Source organism: Vitis vinifera, chromosome 6 (genome assembly GCF_030704535.1).
Source record: "Vitis vinifera cultivar Pinot Noir 40024 chromosome 6, ASM3070453v1".
Taxonomy (NCBI): Eukaryota; Viridiplantae; Streptophyta; class Magnoliopsida; order Vitales; family Vitaceae; genus Vitis; species Vitis vinifera.
The window spans coordinates 5,555,839-5,572,415 of record NC_081810.1 but is presented as its reverse complement, the minus strand read 5'-3'; the positions used below and the strand labels follow the sequence as shown (position 1 = coordinate 5,572,415).

The following is a 16,577-nucleotide window of genomic DNA, read 5'->3' as shown; positions in this document are numbered from 1 at the left end:
ATGGCATGAGAGTGTGTGTTCCCCCTTGTATTTTTAACCATCATTTCCCTACTTACCCCACATTATCATTCCCTTTTTAATCATATTTTATAATTAAAGTATCTCCCTAATCACCACATACTTTCATGGTCTATTATCAGTTTCAGTGGAAATCTTTTTCCTATTTCCGCCCCTCTCTTTTCCCTGTATTTCCTTCTACCCCCCTCCTTTCAAATATTTTTTGTTTTGAACCCGGGTGGCGTAAGAAAGTGACGGATCAGAATTAATAAAACTTTGGGGGACCAAATTGGAAAATGTTAAAGCACAAGTGTCGATGTATAAATATACAAAAAAATCTGCGCCTTCTCATTTGTATGATGGTGAAATCCAAGCAATCGTATTGGGTCCCCCGCTTTTCTTCCGAGACATTCAATTGATCATTTTCCCGATATGACTCAAAATCTCACGTTAGGAGAAGTTAATCCCGTGCGAGATATTTAATGGGAGGTCTAATACACGGAAAATGTACCGAATCAGAACTCCTTAATTTAAACTAAGTCTCAAAACGATGCGTTTTGAGAAAATAATTTGATTACGGAATCTGCATTTGGGATATTTTATATATATAAATGGAGATTATTAGATAAAATTTAAAATTATTTTAATTTTTTAATTAAATAGTATTTTTAAAGTATAAAAAAGTTAAAAAAACAAAGAGCTTGTTTGGTCATTATTTTTTACAAATAATTTTTAAAAATAAAACAAAATAAAAATTAATTTTTAGAAAATAAGTAAAAATTATTTTTACTTTTTTTTTATAAAATAAACTTGATCATATTTTCTGAAATTTATTTTTAAAAACAGTTTTTAAATTAAAAAATAAGAAACAATTTTTAAAAAACAGCCAAAAATTCTTTTTGTGATATGTGCTGTGGGTCTTGTGGCAGTTTTATTCCTTCGATTTAAACAAATATTTGAAATTTCGAGGATAAAAAGAAAAGAAATAAAAATTTATCGTGCATGATGTGGACACGGACGGCTTGAACTTCACGGAGGAAGCTTCTAGAAAAGAGCCAAACGCTTGTTACCATTTATTTTTATATTTATGGGACGGCAAAAGAATCCATCTGACATGGTTAATCTCTTCACCTCTTATAATTTTTATTTTTTTTTATAAAGAAAATTAATTAAGCCCTATCTTTTGAAACTTTTTTTAATAATATTATTCAAATTCGGGTGACATCATGATATTCGTTTTTTGAAATTCGGTTACTGTTAAGTAATAATATTTTTAAAATTTAGTTTGTGTATGCGTATTGTTGATGAAATTCTTGTCACTACTCGATAATTACGTGCAGGCTTTGGTATCTTTTAACGTTAAAATTAAGTTGATGTAAAATGGTTTTAGCTGTAGCATGTCACGTGAATAGATGCATGAAAGTTCGTAGAAATCAGAAAAAGCCAACGCCAAAGGCCCAAACCAGATTTTTTTAGTATGAATGGCTGACTGATAAGAGATAATAACTCAGAGAGAGAGAGAGAGGGAGGGAGAGAGACGTGTGTTTGGTTTATTTGCATTGGATCCTTCGCCGAAGTGGGCTTTGAGAGCTTCCACCTTCTCTCTCATAAAAAACCATGGAAAAAGCTAAAATCCAAGGATTAAGCGCAGAAAAAATCACTGGGGAAAAAAGGGGCAAAAAGATGGTGGTTTTGATGATTGTTTTTTTGGGGTGTACCCATTAATTTCTATATCAACCGTCTTTTTCTCGCATATGTTTCTCAGCCTCTTTGCTCTCCAGCTTTGGAGACTAGGTTCTTTAATTGTTCTTGTTGGTTTCTTATGTCTCATGAGCTTACCATCTTTGCTTATTATACTACTCCAAACTGATCTCTAGCTTCTTTCTCTTGATGCGCTACTAGCTCGGAATTCGAATCAGTTTCCTTCATGGGTGTGTCCAATTCTGGGGTGTTCCTCACTGAGAAAGATCTGACTTCCATCGGATTCAATTTTCTAGCAAAACCCACGTTGGAATTTCAAGATGATGATCATGAGTGTGGGAACTGTGAAACTGCACGTTCAGGAGAAGGCAAGTTTGATAAGAAACAAGAAGAAAAAGAAAGAGAAGAACAAGAAGAAGAGAAATGCAAGGTGAAGGTAACTCCTATGGACCTGAAAATGTCATCTCTAGCAGAATTCAAGGTGGAAGAAGATGATGATAACGATGGGTTCAAGACTCCAACATCTGTGGATCACAAAATCCCATTGATCCTCCCATGCCCACCTGCACCAAAAAAACCAAAATCCCTTCCATCCACTAAACGGAGAGCGGCGGGGCCTAATCGACGAGTCCTACTCGATCTCTCAAACGAGATTCAATCACTGTTTCCTCCTGATTTCGGTGGCAAATCTAAGAGACTCAGGCAAGGTGGAAAATGATGTTGCTCTACATCTTTTTCATGCCAAGAAAGCAAAATTATGTTACTGATAAGTATCTATGAAAATTTTGTTTTCGTCCATCTCCATTTCCATTCTCAGTTCTATCCCATTTCCTGCCTTTCTGGTTAATCGAGATCCGATGATCACTCTGCAAGTTCGAAGCTAGTTTCAAAAAAGAAAACAAGAAAAAGAAAAAAAAATGGAGGTGGAAGGTGTCTGCCTTGGATTCGAAAATGGTTAATGGCCGGCATTGACTTTCTGTAAAGAGATTAGGGGGGTTGAATTTGACTTTTCCAAGAAAAGCAAACATCCTCCATGGTTATCAACAGGTCTCCTACTAGTTAATTTCTTTTTTGTTTTCCCAGAATTCCTACCACAGTCCTATATATAAAACAGCGAATAAGTTAATGGATGTAGTGAACGAAGGTGCCTGTTCCATTTTTTTTTCTCCTTTTTGCAGGAAAGGGTAGATGGAGTGAGAAGGGTAGACAGGCCTTCTGAGATTGAATATTTTTATGATAAAGAGGATTGATATGATTCTCTTGGCATGAATTTTGGTAAACTGCATGTTCTTCTGTAGAATTTAGAATGATAATTAATGAAAATTAGACATAGATGATGAAACATGATTGCTGTTGTTTGATCCTAGTATGACCTTATTCTCTTCTCATCCAAAATTTGAATTTCGTTTTGTACGATTTGTATTATTTTTAACTAATTGATGGGACCTGGGATGGACGTTTCTGGATGTTTGAAATCTAAATATGATTGAATTTATCTTCATTCTGAGTAGAGATTGATACAAACATGTCATTCAAAAATCATATTTTAGATAGAAGTTAAATTTTTTTTTGACCTTTTGCATTCAGACAAAATTTTTAAATTTGAAGTCCCTTAAGACTTCCCACAAAAAAAAATATATAAAAAATTAAGAAGGCTTTTTATGGGCCTCAAACTTTAGAACTGGACTGCTGTGATGGAAATGTGCTTTGGCCCAGCTTGGCTCAAGAAAAGGCTTAAGTCCACCTGTCTGCTACCTTGCAAAACCATGGCCATTCAAAATGACAATTATTGTTGGAAATGGGCTTCAGGCAGGGCTTGTGATAGGGCTATGTGTTTGTTGCCATAGCCCAGCTTTTACAACGGCAGCCTAGATTCTTGGTCATTCTGGAAGAAAGCCCTCTAGAACTTTTAGAGTTTTGGAGGAAGTTTGTGTGCCTCAAGTATGTTCCAAAATACATCAGAAAAAAAGTCTGTATGGATGTTGTGGATTATTATTTGATTTCCAGGAAGGATTTGAAACAGTATTGGAGTCAGAGGACTATCATTTGGGATGCACAGAGATTAGAGTTTACAGGGTTTTTAATGTTTTAAGTCCCTGTTTAGGCAGACTATGCAAACATGACCATTTCGAATGGAAGAAATGATGGGAAAACTATAGGCTAAAAAGAGCAGAGCTTTGTACTTTTTGGCATTTGGTTCGTTTGCCCATGTTGGTTATAGGTGCTTTGATGAGTAAAAATCATCCGACAAGGCTTACAAACTGATTTCAAATTTTCAGGGTATCATAACATTCAAGCATCTTGAGCACTAGTCAAAATTTAGAAAGCGGCCATGGTTCAAATTGTTGGGGTTTGATTATTGATTCTCAACTCTATTCTCTAGTTTCTAGTGTCATTGAAAAACTATTAAAGAGACCTGTTAATATCTAAGACGGGTCTCATATTTAAGGATTCTAATGTTAAGTTAGTCACATACATGAGAGAAAAAAAACGGATTTTAACATGGTTCGAGGATGAATGTGATTCTCATATCTACAACAAGTACGCCAATGCTTAAGAATCTATTAATTAAATGAAGCTAGAAAGGTTACGATAGTAAAGACTCTCCTACTCCTCTCAATTACAATCCCGCATTATTCTTTTTAACAAAACCCTAAAATATAAGAAGGTTAAATACAATAATTATAGGGGCAAAACCATCATTTAACAAATATAAATAAATTTCTCTAGGGCATTACCCCCCTTCAACATCGTGAGTTGATAAGACAATTCTAAGTACTCTTGATATTATCTGCATAGCACAATAAAATTGATTCAGACTTTACAATCTAGTATCTAAACCCCTAAAACATTTATGGATTGGTCATTCGCGAAGAATATGTACGCACTAATAGGATATGTTTGAGGTCATCCCGAGTCTTAAAATTCAAAGACCCAGCTCCTTCCAAGTTGAATCAAGCTGTAGAAAATTATTGCTGAAGAAAGGAGTAGAAGCCATAATATTTATTTCCTTTTAGATATGGTTTCTGGCATTATTGGATTAGAGGGCTATAGGTTTCTTATAAAGAGCCCAACAAGTTGTCATTTTGCCCTATGCATGTTCAATTTTCCAACGCTTATTTAAGGGTGAGCCCTCATCTTCCAGGTTAAATCATAATCAATGCTTTAGAGCCTTTTCTTTGAATTCAAGGGACGATGATCAGCTTCTTTGATCCTTTGCTGCTGCTTGGCAATATTCATTTCTTCCTTGACCCCTGACCAAGAAACCAACGGTGGGGAGAGGTGATGAAGACTGCCAAACAGCAACAAAGAGTCGAGTATGGTTACTTTTCCCATCAATTGCAAGAAGAGGCTATGTATTAGAAATGTATGTACTCTTTTTCAATCTTTTCTTGCACGGTTTGAAGAATATGATTGTTTCTTGTTGAGACCCTTTGCAAGCTAATTATTCTCAGTACCCATTTGGATTGGAGTTTTATGAAGAGAAAGAATGGTATAAAAGTTACCATGGCTCTGTTCGTCCCTCTGAAATGTGTTTCACTTGGATACACAGGAAAAAAATTCACAACAGTATCCTTTAAGGAAAACTTTTTATTCAAGCTTATTATCAGTTCAGAACTAAGCCCTTGGGGCTGTTTAAGACCGTAAAGGGACTCATAAGGTTTACAAGCTAAATAAGGTGCTTTTAGATCTTTGAAACCAGTTGGTTTGCTCCATATAAACCTCCTCTTGGAAGTTACCTTTAAGGAAAACATTATTGATGTTTAACCAAATCCATTGTGAGTACTAACTAAAGGGTTATAGGCTTCACAAGTCACAACTGGACTTTAAAGTCTCATTAGAGCCAAACCCTACTCCCTTATGAAAACCTTTTGCAACAAGCCTTCCTTATTAATACTTGTTTATTGCTCTATTAGAGTTTTCTCTAACTTTTTGAAAACTCATTTGCACCCTTTAACCTTCCTTCAAATAGAAGTGCAACAGACTAAATGTTGTTTCTAAATAATGAACAATCTATTTATGAGAAAGATAGTTGCTCGAAAAGCCTTATCCTAATATTTTGAAGGTATCAACACATATGTGTAATAAGGGTATGTATTTTATTTATGAATATGAAGATTAAAGTTTCTATGGATGAGGTCATGAGAAAGAAGAAAATCAATGGAGGTCCTATACTCCCCACCCCAGTCTATTTGAATGAAATTTATTTTATGAACAAGTTGAAATTTTACTTAATTTTTAAAGTTAATGAAGGTGCAAAGTGTATCAGACTTATTTTTTAGCATGTAAATCTAAGTAAAACATGATGAGACGCCAACAAAAATATATATAATAATAATAATGATTTGATAGTAGAAATATTACATTTGGAAAGACCGGATGTGACAACTTTCTCAAAAGGATGACCTAATCTATGCCAAATACTATAGGATGAAATATAAGGAGAAACTAATATAGAATATGAAAAAAACAAAGGAAGTAAAAATATAATGTTTGTAACTTGTTTGCAACTTCTTCTTAAGTAAATCCAATAGAATAAGCCCACAATTGACCTTTTAGATCAATTCAATTGTGATCAAACACATAAAGCCCACATTTGAATCTCCCTTCCAACAAAAAAGTTACTTTGGTGAGTTGGTACTTGTCAAAACATGAAATGAGATAAAATTTAAAGAAGACATTATTGTCTTCTTTCAAAAATTTTGACCCTTAATACCTTTTTTGTTGTCTGAGAAACACATATCAAATGTTTAAAGAAAGGATTTTAGACAACAAAAAAAAAAAATGAAGCACATGGACCAATCAATATGCTTAATTGATAAACCCTCACTATTATCCATATGAGCTCAATTTGATCCAATGAATTTTGCTTTGGTTATTAGGTATCCAACATCTACAGTGATATGGTTGGTTCCCATTGAATTTGGATACAAAATATTATATCATAAATGGATTTTAGAGTGGTCAGTGTTGTTGCCATTTGTGATCACTGAGTTTAATTGAATTATGAAGGGTACCACCAAAATCATCCTTGAAATTGAGAAGATCCTTGGAAAAAATGATCAAACCAATAGTAACACTACATCACAATATGTTTTATCCAATCATAGAGCTGACATTGTAGTTTATTACTATTTCAAAATCCTTCATGACCATAAGAACACCAAAACAACCTCTTCATCTACTACCAAAATCTCCTCAATTATTTGAAAATCCACAAAAAATACCTTTGGAAAAAATATTAAAAGTGTAACCATATTCTTGACTATAGTTTTGATCACTTCCAAAATTGTTATATGTTTTCTTCCTCTCTAGTGTATTATACCTAGAACTCATGGCAAGATTTGCACTAGGATTACCTTAATCAAACAACTTGTTTTTCTCAATTCTAATTTCTTGTGATAAAAGAAGAGATTAAATTCCATCCACATTATATAGATCACTACGAGAATTCACTAATAATATATAAAAGTATCATACTCGAAGGCAAATCATCAAAAGTTGGTTTGATATGATCTTTCATAGGGAGATGATTGAATTAACAATTTTTCCTAATTTTTCTAAAAACTTTAACTTGTAGGATTTTGAATTATACATAAGTTTAATAAATTGGGTCAACTAAATAAAGAAGTTGATACCATGTTGACCTATAAATTTTTCAAAAAGTTTAAACTTATAGGATTTGAGCTCACAATGTATATTACACACTCTAATAAGAATGACTAATTAAGACAAATAAATCAACAAAACCTTTAATTTTTTATTAGGTAATTATTAATGGATAGAGAGCATTTCTTGGGGTTTTGCAATTGTCTCTTAAATTGAGTGGCCTTAGCTTGAATTTGGGAAGCAATATACATGTCAAAAGTACAATATCTTAGTCAAGATATCACAATTCACCATTCGAGAAATAATTCCTTTTGACATTGAGGAAAGCAACCATAACAAAATCAATTGATCCTACTCTTTCCCAATCCAAGAAATCTAGATTAATCTTGTCACTTGCTTCATCTCCGGGCTCTAAGAACTTAAATGGAGGTGATTTCGTGCCAAAAATGAAGTGTTGAAACTTGTGACCATGAGGAGTTGCAAGAACTTGTTAATGCCAAACAATGAAATTGTTGTTGTCCAACTTTGAAGAAAGAGAATCTAGATGAAGATGAAGAAGCTGCCATGTTGCACAACAAAGAACTTTCATTCGCAGGAGAGCTTAATTTGCTCAGATACCCTCTCAAGAACTAAAGAAATGAGAAGGAATCTTCTGTGAAATGAATTTCATGATAGTGAATAAGTTGTACATTAGATGTCTTAAATAGAGTTAGATTACAAACCAATCCACTAATAAACTACTAACAACTCTAATATAGAAACGACATGTCATCATCAGGACATCTAATTAATTAAGGGAGAATTGTGTTTTGGGCCCAGCTGGGCCCAAAAATTAATAAAAGATCCTCCAAACATCTATAATTGATTGTAAGGATATAAGGTTGGAATAGACAAAAATACCCCTTTTTACTTACACCCATCATTTTGTCTTTATACCACCACTCTTTACATGCCCCATCCATAAAATTCTCCTTTATTTAATCATTTTTTTATTTTTTATTATTTTTTAAACTCCTTTAAAAATAATTGAAAAATCAACATTATTTTCTATTTTTAAATTATAAATAAATAAAAATTATATTAATGATTCAAAAATTATTTTGGAACATACTTTTGAAAAAAATATTAATTTAAATGAATAAAAATTATTTTTTACATTTTACAAGTAAATAATTTAATGATTAAAACACTATTTAAAATAAATATATTTACTATTTTTTTTCTTTTATACTAAAAAGTATTTTAAAGTTTATTTTTTTCATTATTATAAAATAAAAAGTTTAAAGTTTTTTTTTTAATCTTTTTCTTTCCATAGTTTAATAATTTTTTGAATATAGACTTTTGTAATAAGTTATATGAATGTTCCAAATTTGTTTATTAAGGAATTTTTTTAATGATTTGAATTAATTGAAAATTTAGTGAAATGAGAAAAAAAAAAAAAAGAGAGAAAGAGGATAGATGAAGAGTTTTTATTTTAAATATCCAATTAAAATGTTTTCGTATTTAGAAATGAATTATATCAATACATAGTATAGTAGAGATTGATTTTTTCTCATACAAAAGAGTTAAATGATATATTTACTCATTTTAAATAAAAACAAGTAGTTAAAAATTATATAGATGTTTGAGATTGGTTTTAAAATATTTTTTCTAGTTTTTATTATTTTTTTATTTTTTAAAATTATTTTTATTTTCTATATTGTCTCTTTTTGAAAATACATTTAATTAAAAAAATGAAAAATATTTTTAAAAATGAAAATTGAAGACCTTGTTTAATACTAAGATAATAAAAAGAATTAAATTTCATTTGTTAATTATTCTTTATTATTTTTAAAATATAATATGTTCACAATTAAATAAAGAAATTGGTCAATTGTATATTTTTTTTCACAAAAATGTAATATGTTCATAAAAAAATTGAATTGAAGTTTTTCATCATTTTTTTTAATCAAACTACTAGAATCATGTTTAATACAAATATAGGCATATATGCACTACGGGAATATGAAATTTGTGTCACTATATAAGAGTATTTACTAACTGTATAAGGGAAATGTACTAAGTGTACAAGCAGTGTATAAGATTACCATTTATAAAAGATTTCAATCTATTTTGAACCACTCCTTTATTTTCCTTGTCACCCACAAATTGCATATTCATGTCATGCACTTTATTTAACTCCCATATGGAAATTCCGATACTTTCCCCAATAATGATGTTTGGGAAAAAAAAAAACTAACCCTAATTCATCCATCCTTTTATTAGTTAAACCATTAGAAATATGGTTAACATACCTACATGGACATATTATTTAGGATAGATATATTGTACAATGGTATTACACTAATTGTAAAAGGGAAATGTACTAAGTGTATAAGGAAAATGTACTAAGTGTACAAGGGTGTACAAGACTACCATCTATAAAAAAAATTAATCGATTTTGAATCACTTTTTCATTTTCCTTGTCACCCATAGATTGCATACCTATGTCATGCAATTTATTTAACTTTCACATGGAAATTTCGATACTTTTCTTAGTAATAATGTTTGGGGAAAAAAAATTTAATCCTAATTCATCCACCATTTTGTTAGCCAAACCATTAGAAATAAGATTAATATACCTACATGGACACACAACTTAAGAGGGATATATTACACCATTGTACAATGATGTTACACTAACTGTATAAGGGAAATGTACTAAATGTACAAGGGAAATATACTAAGTGTACAAGGGTGTACAAGGTTACCATTTGTGAAAGATTTTAGTTAATTTTGAATCATTTCTTTATTTTCTTTGTTACCCATAAATTATTTATGAAATTTGCACTATTATATAAGAGTGTTACACTAACTATAAAAAAGTATTACAAAATTAAAGTGTTTATTACAAGTAAACCGAATAAAATATATATTTTTACTATTTTACCTTTATAAACATAATGTTAGTAGATATTAAAAAAATCATATTTAAATAGAATTAAAAAGGATAAAAAATTATCTTTGTAACATTTGTAATTTTTTTTAAAAAAAATCATTAATTTAAATTATCAAGTTAATTTAAAATAATTTTTTTGTTGTAATTATAGTTTTGAAGATTCTACGATTTTTATATTATTACTTTTAATTTATTTTCTTTGATTTTTTATTTTAAATTTCATCTAAACTTGTTTTTTCTTACATGTATATGTTTTCTATTATATCCTTATTTAAAGTGATTTTCATCTAATTTGTGTTCCATTATATTCTCTTTTCAATTTTAATGTGTTGTTATGCCTCTTTACATAACAAAAGATTTTGTTATTTTTCATCTACAAAACTTTATATAAAAGATATCATGTACGAGAAAAAAAAATAAAAAAAAAGAGAAAATTATGATATAATTTACATACACATCTCTTAATATGATACATTTGCTTAACTTAATGACATCATGCTTTAATAATTTAAACCATATCAAGTCCACATCTATTTTAAATTTAAAAGGGCATTTGAATATTTTTCAAATTATTAATTTATAATACATTATTCAATTAAAAATTAATTATCACCATTAGTTAAAAAATGATCATGTTACAAAATAATATATTAAGATAATATCAATGTATTGTCCAAAAAATAGAGAAAATATTCAAATAATTGTCTACAACCTTAAAGATATTTATATATATATATTGGATAAAAAAGAATAATAATATTTTTTAAGGTGTTTAAAAAATATTTATTATATATTTTGTAAGTTTAAAATAAATTATGAGGTATTTAAAAAATATTTATTATATATTTTGTAAGTTTAAAAAAAATTATGAGGTATTTAAAAAATATTTACTTTAAAAATATAGTAATAATCATTTTCAACCATTGATTTCCAATATTTAATTTATTAGGCATGGTTTTTGGGAGAAAAATAATTGATGAAAATAGTAACACTTTTCTATAAAAGAATTAATTTACATGTCCCACCAATTAATATGTGAGAGAAAAAGATAAGGTGAATGATGAAAGAAAGAGGGAAAAAAAGAATGAAAGAGAGTAGGAAATTAGTTGTTTTCTTTTTCTTTTTGACAATAAAGGGCATTTTCGGAAAATTGAATGTTTCATATCCTTCTTTTCAATTTGTAAACTTTCTTTAGGTGTTGGGCTTAAATATGGAACTTATAAGAATCTTTTATTAATTTTTGGGCCCAGCTGGGCCCAAAACACAATTCTCCCATTAATTAACTACTAGCCTTAACCAGTGTGACATATCCACTACTGAAGGTGTATGTTTTCAGCAACCATGACTGCATCATTCTCGACCAACCATACAAATCGGACTGTAGAAAATCTGTATTAATGGACCTTGAAACTCATATACATGTGTTTCACAATGAAAATTTTCCCCATCTTGTTTCCACTGCGAACTGTTTCTAATGGAAATTTCAAATTTGGTCAGCATTTTCATTAAAGATATGTTAAAAAACAGGAGTAAAGCCAGCATCTTGTGATGTGCCTTTGCCAAAAGGCTTAATAAAACTACTGAGCGGCGCATGCTGAATTTAATAAATAAACACCAAGCAGTGGACTCTTTTAGAGTGTTAACCACGGCATTTACGTAATGGAGAACACCTTTTATCAATTGGATCTTTTGGCAAGTGATTAGATGTTTGATAATATAGAATATGCTGACTCAAATAGTCTTCTGGACTTGGTCGTCAAATTCTGCTTTCCAAGTCTTTTAAGTCTTCTCCCATCCTTTCACTTTCCATGATTTTTCATCTGATGTCTCTCTCTCCCATCCCTTTCACTTCCCTTGATTTTTCATCTGGTTTCTCTATCTCTCTCTCCCTCTTTCTTGCTTTGCTATGATCACCTGGAAGTAGTATCTACAAACCCATTTCATTGTTCATTAATAATTGCGTAACATATCGAGACAACTTTAGAAAACAAATGTCTATCATCATGAGAGCTGAACAGCAACTTCAGCTCAGTTTTTCTTTCTATATGGTGTGGGAAGAAATAACTAATAAGGACTAAGTCTTCCATGCCATGACTTTTGGTTGGATACTGGATATGAGGGGAAAAAAGGCAATAAAAATGAAAAAAAAATTGCAAACTTGATGGAACTTAGGAAGGGTTGGTGGGCCTTGTTCTTTACCCGCCTTTGGATCATGAGAACTGATGCAAAAGACATGGTGAAAGCAGCAAGTCATGAACTCCTTGGACAAATCAAGTGGGGCATGTTGGGCTGGATCAGGACAGCGACTACTGTGGATCAAAGATAAATGTGCAGCAGAGAAGAGGGAGACTTTTTGATAAGCCCATTCTTTGGCATAATGCAATACACCAAAGCAAAAGTGTCTCACTTTTTCAACCTTTATTGGATCCCCTCTTCAACCATAATTATGAGTGCCAATGAGCCCCCAGCTTAAGGGCAGACCCTTTTCCTCATATGGCCTCAGTGTCCCTTTTATTTTCATAGCATACTATATTTTTGGGACACCCAAATTTTGGGCCCCCGGGCTATTGATGACCACCACCTGGTGCACATGCACATTATTTGATCCATTACATGAACTCCTGCACATTACATTATTAATTATTTTGATTACCTTCATACTACTTTTTTTCTATTATTATTATAACCGAACACCTATTGTGAAATGGGGTTTGTACAGAAGGGCTACAACCACAAATTAAAAGGAAACGATTATGATAAAGATGGGTAAATCTGTCATCTAGGAAGAGGGGTTCTGCAAGACTTTCGCCTTCGTCCACTTTACACACATCTTAGAGGATACAAAATCATGGTGTTTTATTCTCTGTACTCAACAAACCCAAGGAAAAGTAGTGAACAATGCTTTCACCTGATAGAGACCCTCACTCACTGGAAACCCCCCTTTTTGACTCTCTTCTTATTGTTTTTACCCTCTCTCTCTGTGTTCAAGAGCCAGTGTATAAGAACTGCATGTGAACTAAGAAGGGCATGACTTGTATATAGGGAGCGAGGGGTATCTTGTTCATCCTCTCAATATAATCTTATCTCTCTGCAGCTTCTTTTACAGAGTAGAGAACACCAAGGAAATGACAGTTACGTGTCTCTCTACTCACCTGAGGTGACTTGTTTTACTATAATCAATCAACATACTACACACCCTAGTGCTCGACTATTTGGCAGTAATGGCTCAGCAGGTACTTGCTTGTCTTCTCTCATTTTTCTTTTGGATTTTACCCATATGGGCTGTCTCGGATTCATTATTTTTTCTGGTTTTTCTGAAGGTGGTCAGTGTTGTTTTCCCATAATTTCTCTGATAGATGATGGGTCTAGCTTTTTTCTTCATATTATTGTTCTGGTTTATCATGATACTGGAGTTCTCTTCAATTTTTTTTAAAATTCTTGTCCATTCTGTTGGAGGTTTTTGCAACCTTTTTCTGACTGATTTGATTGCAGGAAGAGGGTTGGCCTCTGGGTTTGCAACCACTGAATGTGAGAATTGGGTTGGCAAGAATTGGTGATTTTTCTGGATCAATTTCATTCAACACTTTACTCACAGGCTCTCCAAGTTCCTCCACAGATTCTTCATCAGATTTGGACACAGAGGTCAGTGGCAACTTACAGATAATTGAGATATGACATTGGTTTCGATGCATTTTTTCTCTCTGTTGGGGGTTTTTAGTAGTTAAGAAGTCACATTGACACGATAAGGACATACCTCTGTTTTTGTTCTTTATCAATTTGTATTTTCCAGACATAAATATGCTTGAAAATTAAAGACTTGAACTCATATGCTTTTGCATTATTGTTAATTGGGTCAATAGACAATGATAAAATGATAAAACGATACCCCCTTTGGCAAAATTTATGATCTATCTCATCTCTCCCTCAGTGCTTCTTCCCTAACTTGCAGACACAGTTCAATCTTCAAGTCGTACCAGAACCCCATATATGCTGACCCTTATGCTTACTTTTCTATGCATGTGATGATCTTACAAGAGAATACTGATAAATTTTTTGCCACTTGGTACCCCTCAATAACGTGCCATGGAAAAGGACACATATATATAGATTCTCTAGTACTTCGATTTTAATTATCTGCAGCTTTTACCCTTATATTTTCATCTTTTATATCAAGCATGAAATATATATATACACACACAAATAAGAAAAATAGTAAAAATAACCATCATCAAAGTAACCTATGACCATGCATTGTACCTAATTATCATCATTGTTCTATTCCATGGTTATTGTGAATATAAGTGACACAAAGATTCAACTTTTTATAAATACGAAAGCATAAATTTTATATGACTGAAGTGTTGAATTATCAATTTTTTTAAAAGCTTAACTTTACAGGATTTGACTTTAATATGCATATCATGCTTCTTAACATCCTCTCACATGTGCAGCCCCGTACCTATACGCAGAAAGACAGACATAATTTGTATTTATATCCAACAAACAAGTGGGAGAAATGCAAATTGTGAAGAGGGGGGTTGAACCTGAGACTTTCCATCAAATCAATATTTGATACTATATTGAACTACTAATTTTCCTAAAATCTTAAGCTTATAGGATTTGAGTTTAATATACATATCATACTCCCTAACATAAAGAACTCAAAAACTTAAGGAACTTTGATTTGGGCCCCAAGTTCCACCTCTGGCCTAAGAAGGAGCTGATTGTTTGTCTTTTTCTAACTCTTAAAGACTATCAAGAATGATCTAGCAGAAAGTATCTGTCACCCTTAACTGTGTACTGCATTGGTTTCAGTCCACAGGGTCTTTCTTCCATGACAAGAGCATCACGCTTGGGAGCCTGATAGGTGTCTCCAGCATTATAGAGCTCACTGGAAGATCAGTAAGGGGAAGAAGAGCAGAAAGTTTAAAAGGCAAGAGAAGCTACAAGTCCAGAACATGGTTTTTCTCTTTATGCTCAAGGGCTAGCACTGATGCAGAGAATGTGAAGAACCCTCCCTCCCTTGGCCACTTTCTTGCAGTGGAAAGGAGAGCTGCCAATGAATATAGAAGGAACCATAGCCCTATCGATTATGGACCGGATGAGCTTGCCCTGGCTCAGCCTAATGCAGAACCAAACTCACTATTCATGGATGGAGAAATTGCACCTCCTCAGCCAAGTTCATGGTCAGGTTCAGATGCTGAGATGGGACAAAACAGAGGACTAGTGAATGGCAGTGGGCATGGAGTGCCAGTGCTGTTTTCATGCATGTGTGGACAATCTTCCCACTGAATGATTATGCCTGCAACTTTTTTTTTTTTCCTACTTTTACTTATTTTTTGTGTTCCTCAGATTGGTGATTGAAATTTATGTTCTAGGAAGGAGAATAAACTGTCATTTCCATTTCATAGGATTCCCCGCTTTCTTTTTTCCTCTCTAGTTTGTAGTAGTACTACATTTCAGGGAACACCATGTGAACTCTGTTTTCCCTTTCTTTTATTCACTTCAAATATCCTACTTCCCAGCCAAAAGCATCAAATCAAGCTTAAACTTTTTGATGCCCAATTCTAACTAACTGCAATGTTTTAGTTTTTTAACGAGAACATAGATTATCGGAGATGCTTTATGCGGCCAGTATTAAGTAATCAATTTTTCTTAAAATTTAAGGTAACGAGCTTATCGAAAACTTTTTCTAGATTATGTCTCGGGTTTGGTAAAGATCTCCCATTTTGATCTAGTAGGACGGGTAGAGAATTTCTAGTAGTAGCCTTGTCTAATTTATTTATTTTTAATATTTTTTAGTTTTTAAAAAGTTTAGACTGTAAGACACTAGTTGACTGTCAAACTTATATAGCATTACTCCCTACTAGCAAACATCACGGCACGAGGGTTGAAAGTAATGCGATCATCGATTTTTCTGCAGTTCTGCACTATTGACTGGGACAAATTTGACCAGTGCGGTGCAGATGAGCACATGAAGACTGACTCCCTACAATTAATTTTATTGATTTATTGGATGGAGAGGTGCCACAAACTGATTATTTCCGCAAACCAAGGCTCTTAAAACCATCAAAGAATGGGTCGTTTTCATGGGGCTAACACCCTAACATCCTAACACCACTCAGCTTCTTCCTAATGGCCGAAAAAAATGTGGCCCATCCTCCTTCAGTTACGAGGCACTTGTGGTAGGTCATCTTCTAAGATTTTGTCTGCTTTTGATTCATAAAATAAACCATACACTCATGAACTGTCCGTGATCGGGTGCTCTTTTGGCGTCGTACGTAAGGGACACGTTACCAAATTGGTGTGATTTTCAAAACTTGTGGTTGAA

General features: G+C 32.4%; 2 protein-coding genes across 2 annotated transcripts; both read left to right on the top strand.

The window, feature by feature from the left end:
- The first annotated feature begins 1,421 nt into the window (after window positions 1–1,421).
- On the top strand, window positions 1,422–2,496 carry LOC104879550 (cyclin-dependent protein kinase inhibitor SMR3). Its single transcript, XM_010652727.3, has one exon. The coding sequence runs from the start codon at window positions 1,925–1,927 to the stop codon at window positions 2,414–2,416; it is 492 nt and encodes a 163-aa protein (XP_010651029.1). The 5' UTR covers window positions 1,422–1,924; the 3' UTR covers window positions 2,417–2,496.
- Window positions 2,497–13,129: 10,633 nt separating this feature from the next.
- On the top strand, window positions 13,130–15,654 carry LOC100241592 (uncharacterized protein At3g17950). The gene is made up of 3 exons (XM_002283919.4): window positions 13,130–13,479; window positions 13,739–13,888; window positions 15,062–15,654. The coding sequence occupies exons 1-3, from the start codon at window positions 13,468–13,470 to the stop codon at window positions 15,536–15,538; spliced, it is 639 nt and encodes a 212-aa protein (XP_002283955.1). The 5' UTR covers window positions 13,130–13,467; the 3' UTR covers window positions 15,539–15,654.
- The last annotated feature ends 923 nt before the right edge of the window (window positions 15,655–16,577 follow it).

Coding starts and splice junctions, on each gene's coding strand:
- LOC104879550 (XM_010652727.3), top strand. CDS start 1,925: ATGGGTGTGTCCAATTCTGGGGTGTTCCTCACTGAGAAAGATCTGACT.
- LOC100241592 (XM_002283919.4), top strand. Junction 13,889..15,061: donor CATCAGATTTGGACACAGAG/GTCAGTGGCAAC, acceptor CATTGGTTTCAG/TCCACAGGGTCTTTCTTCCA.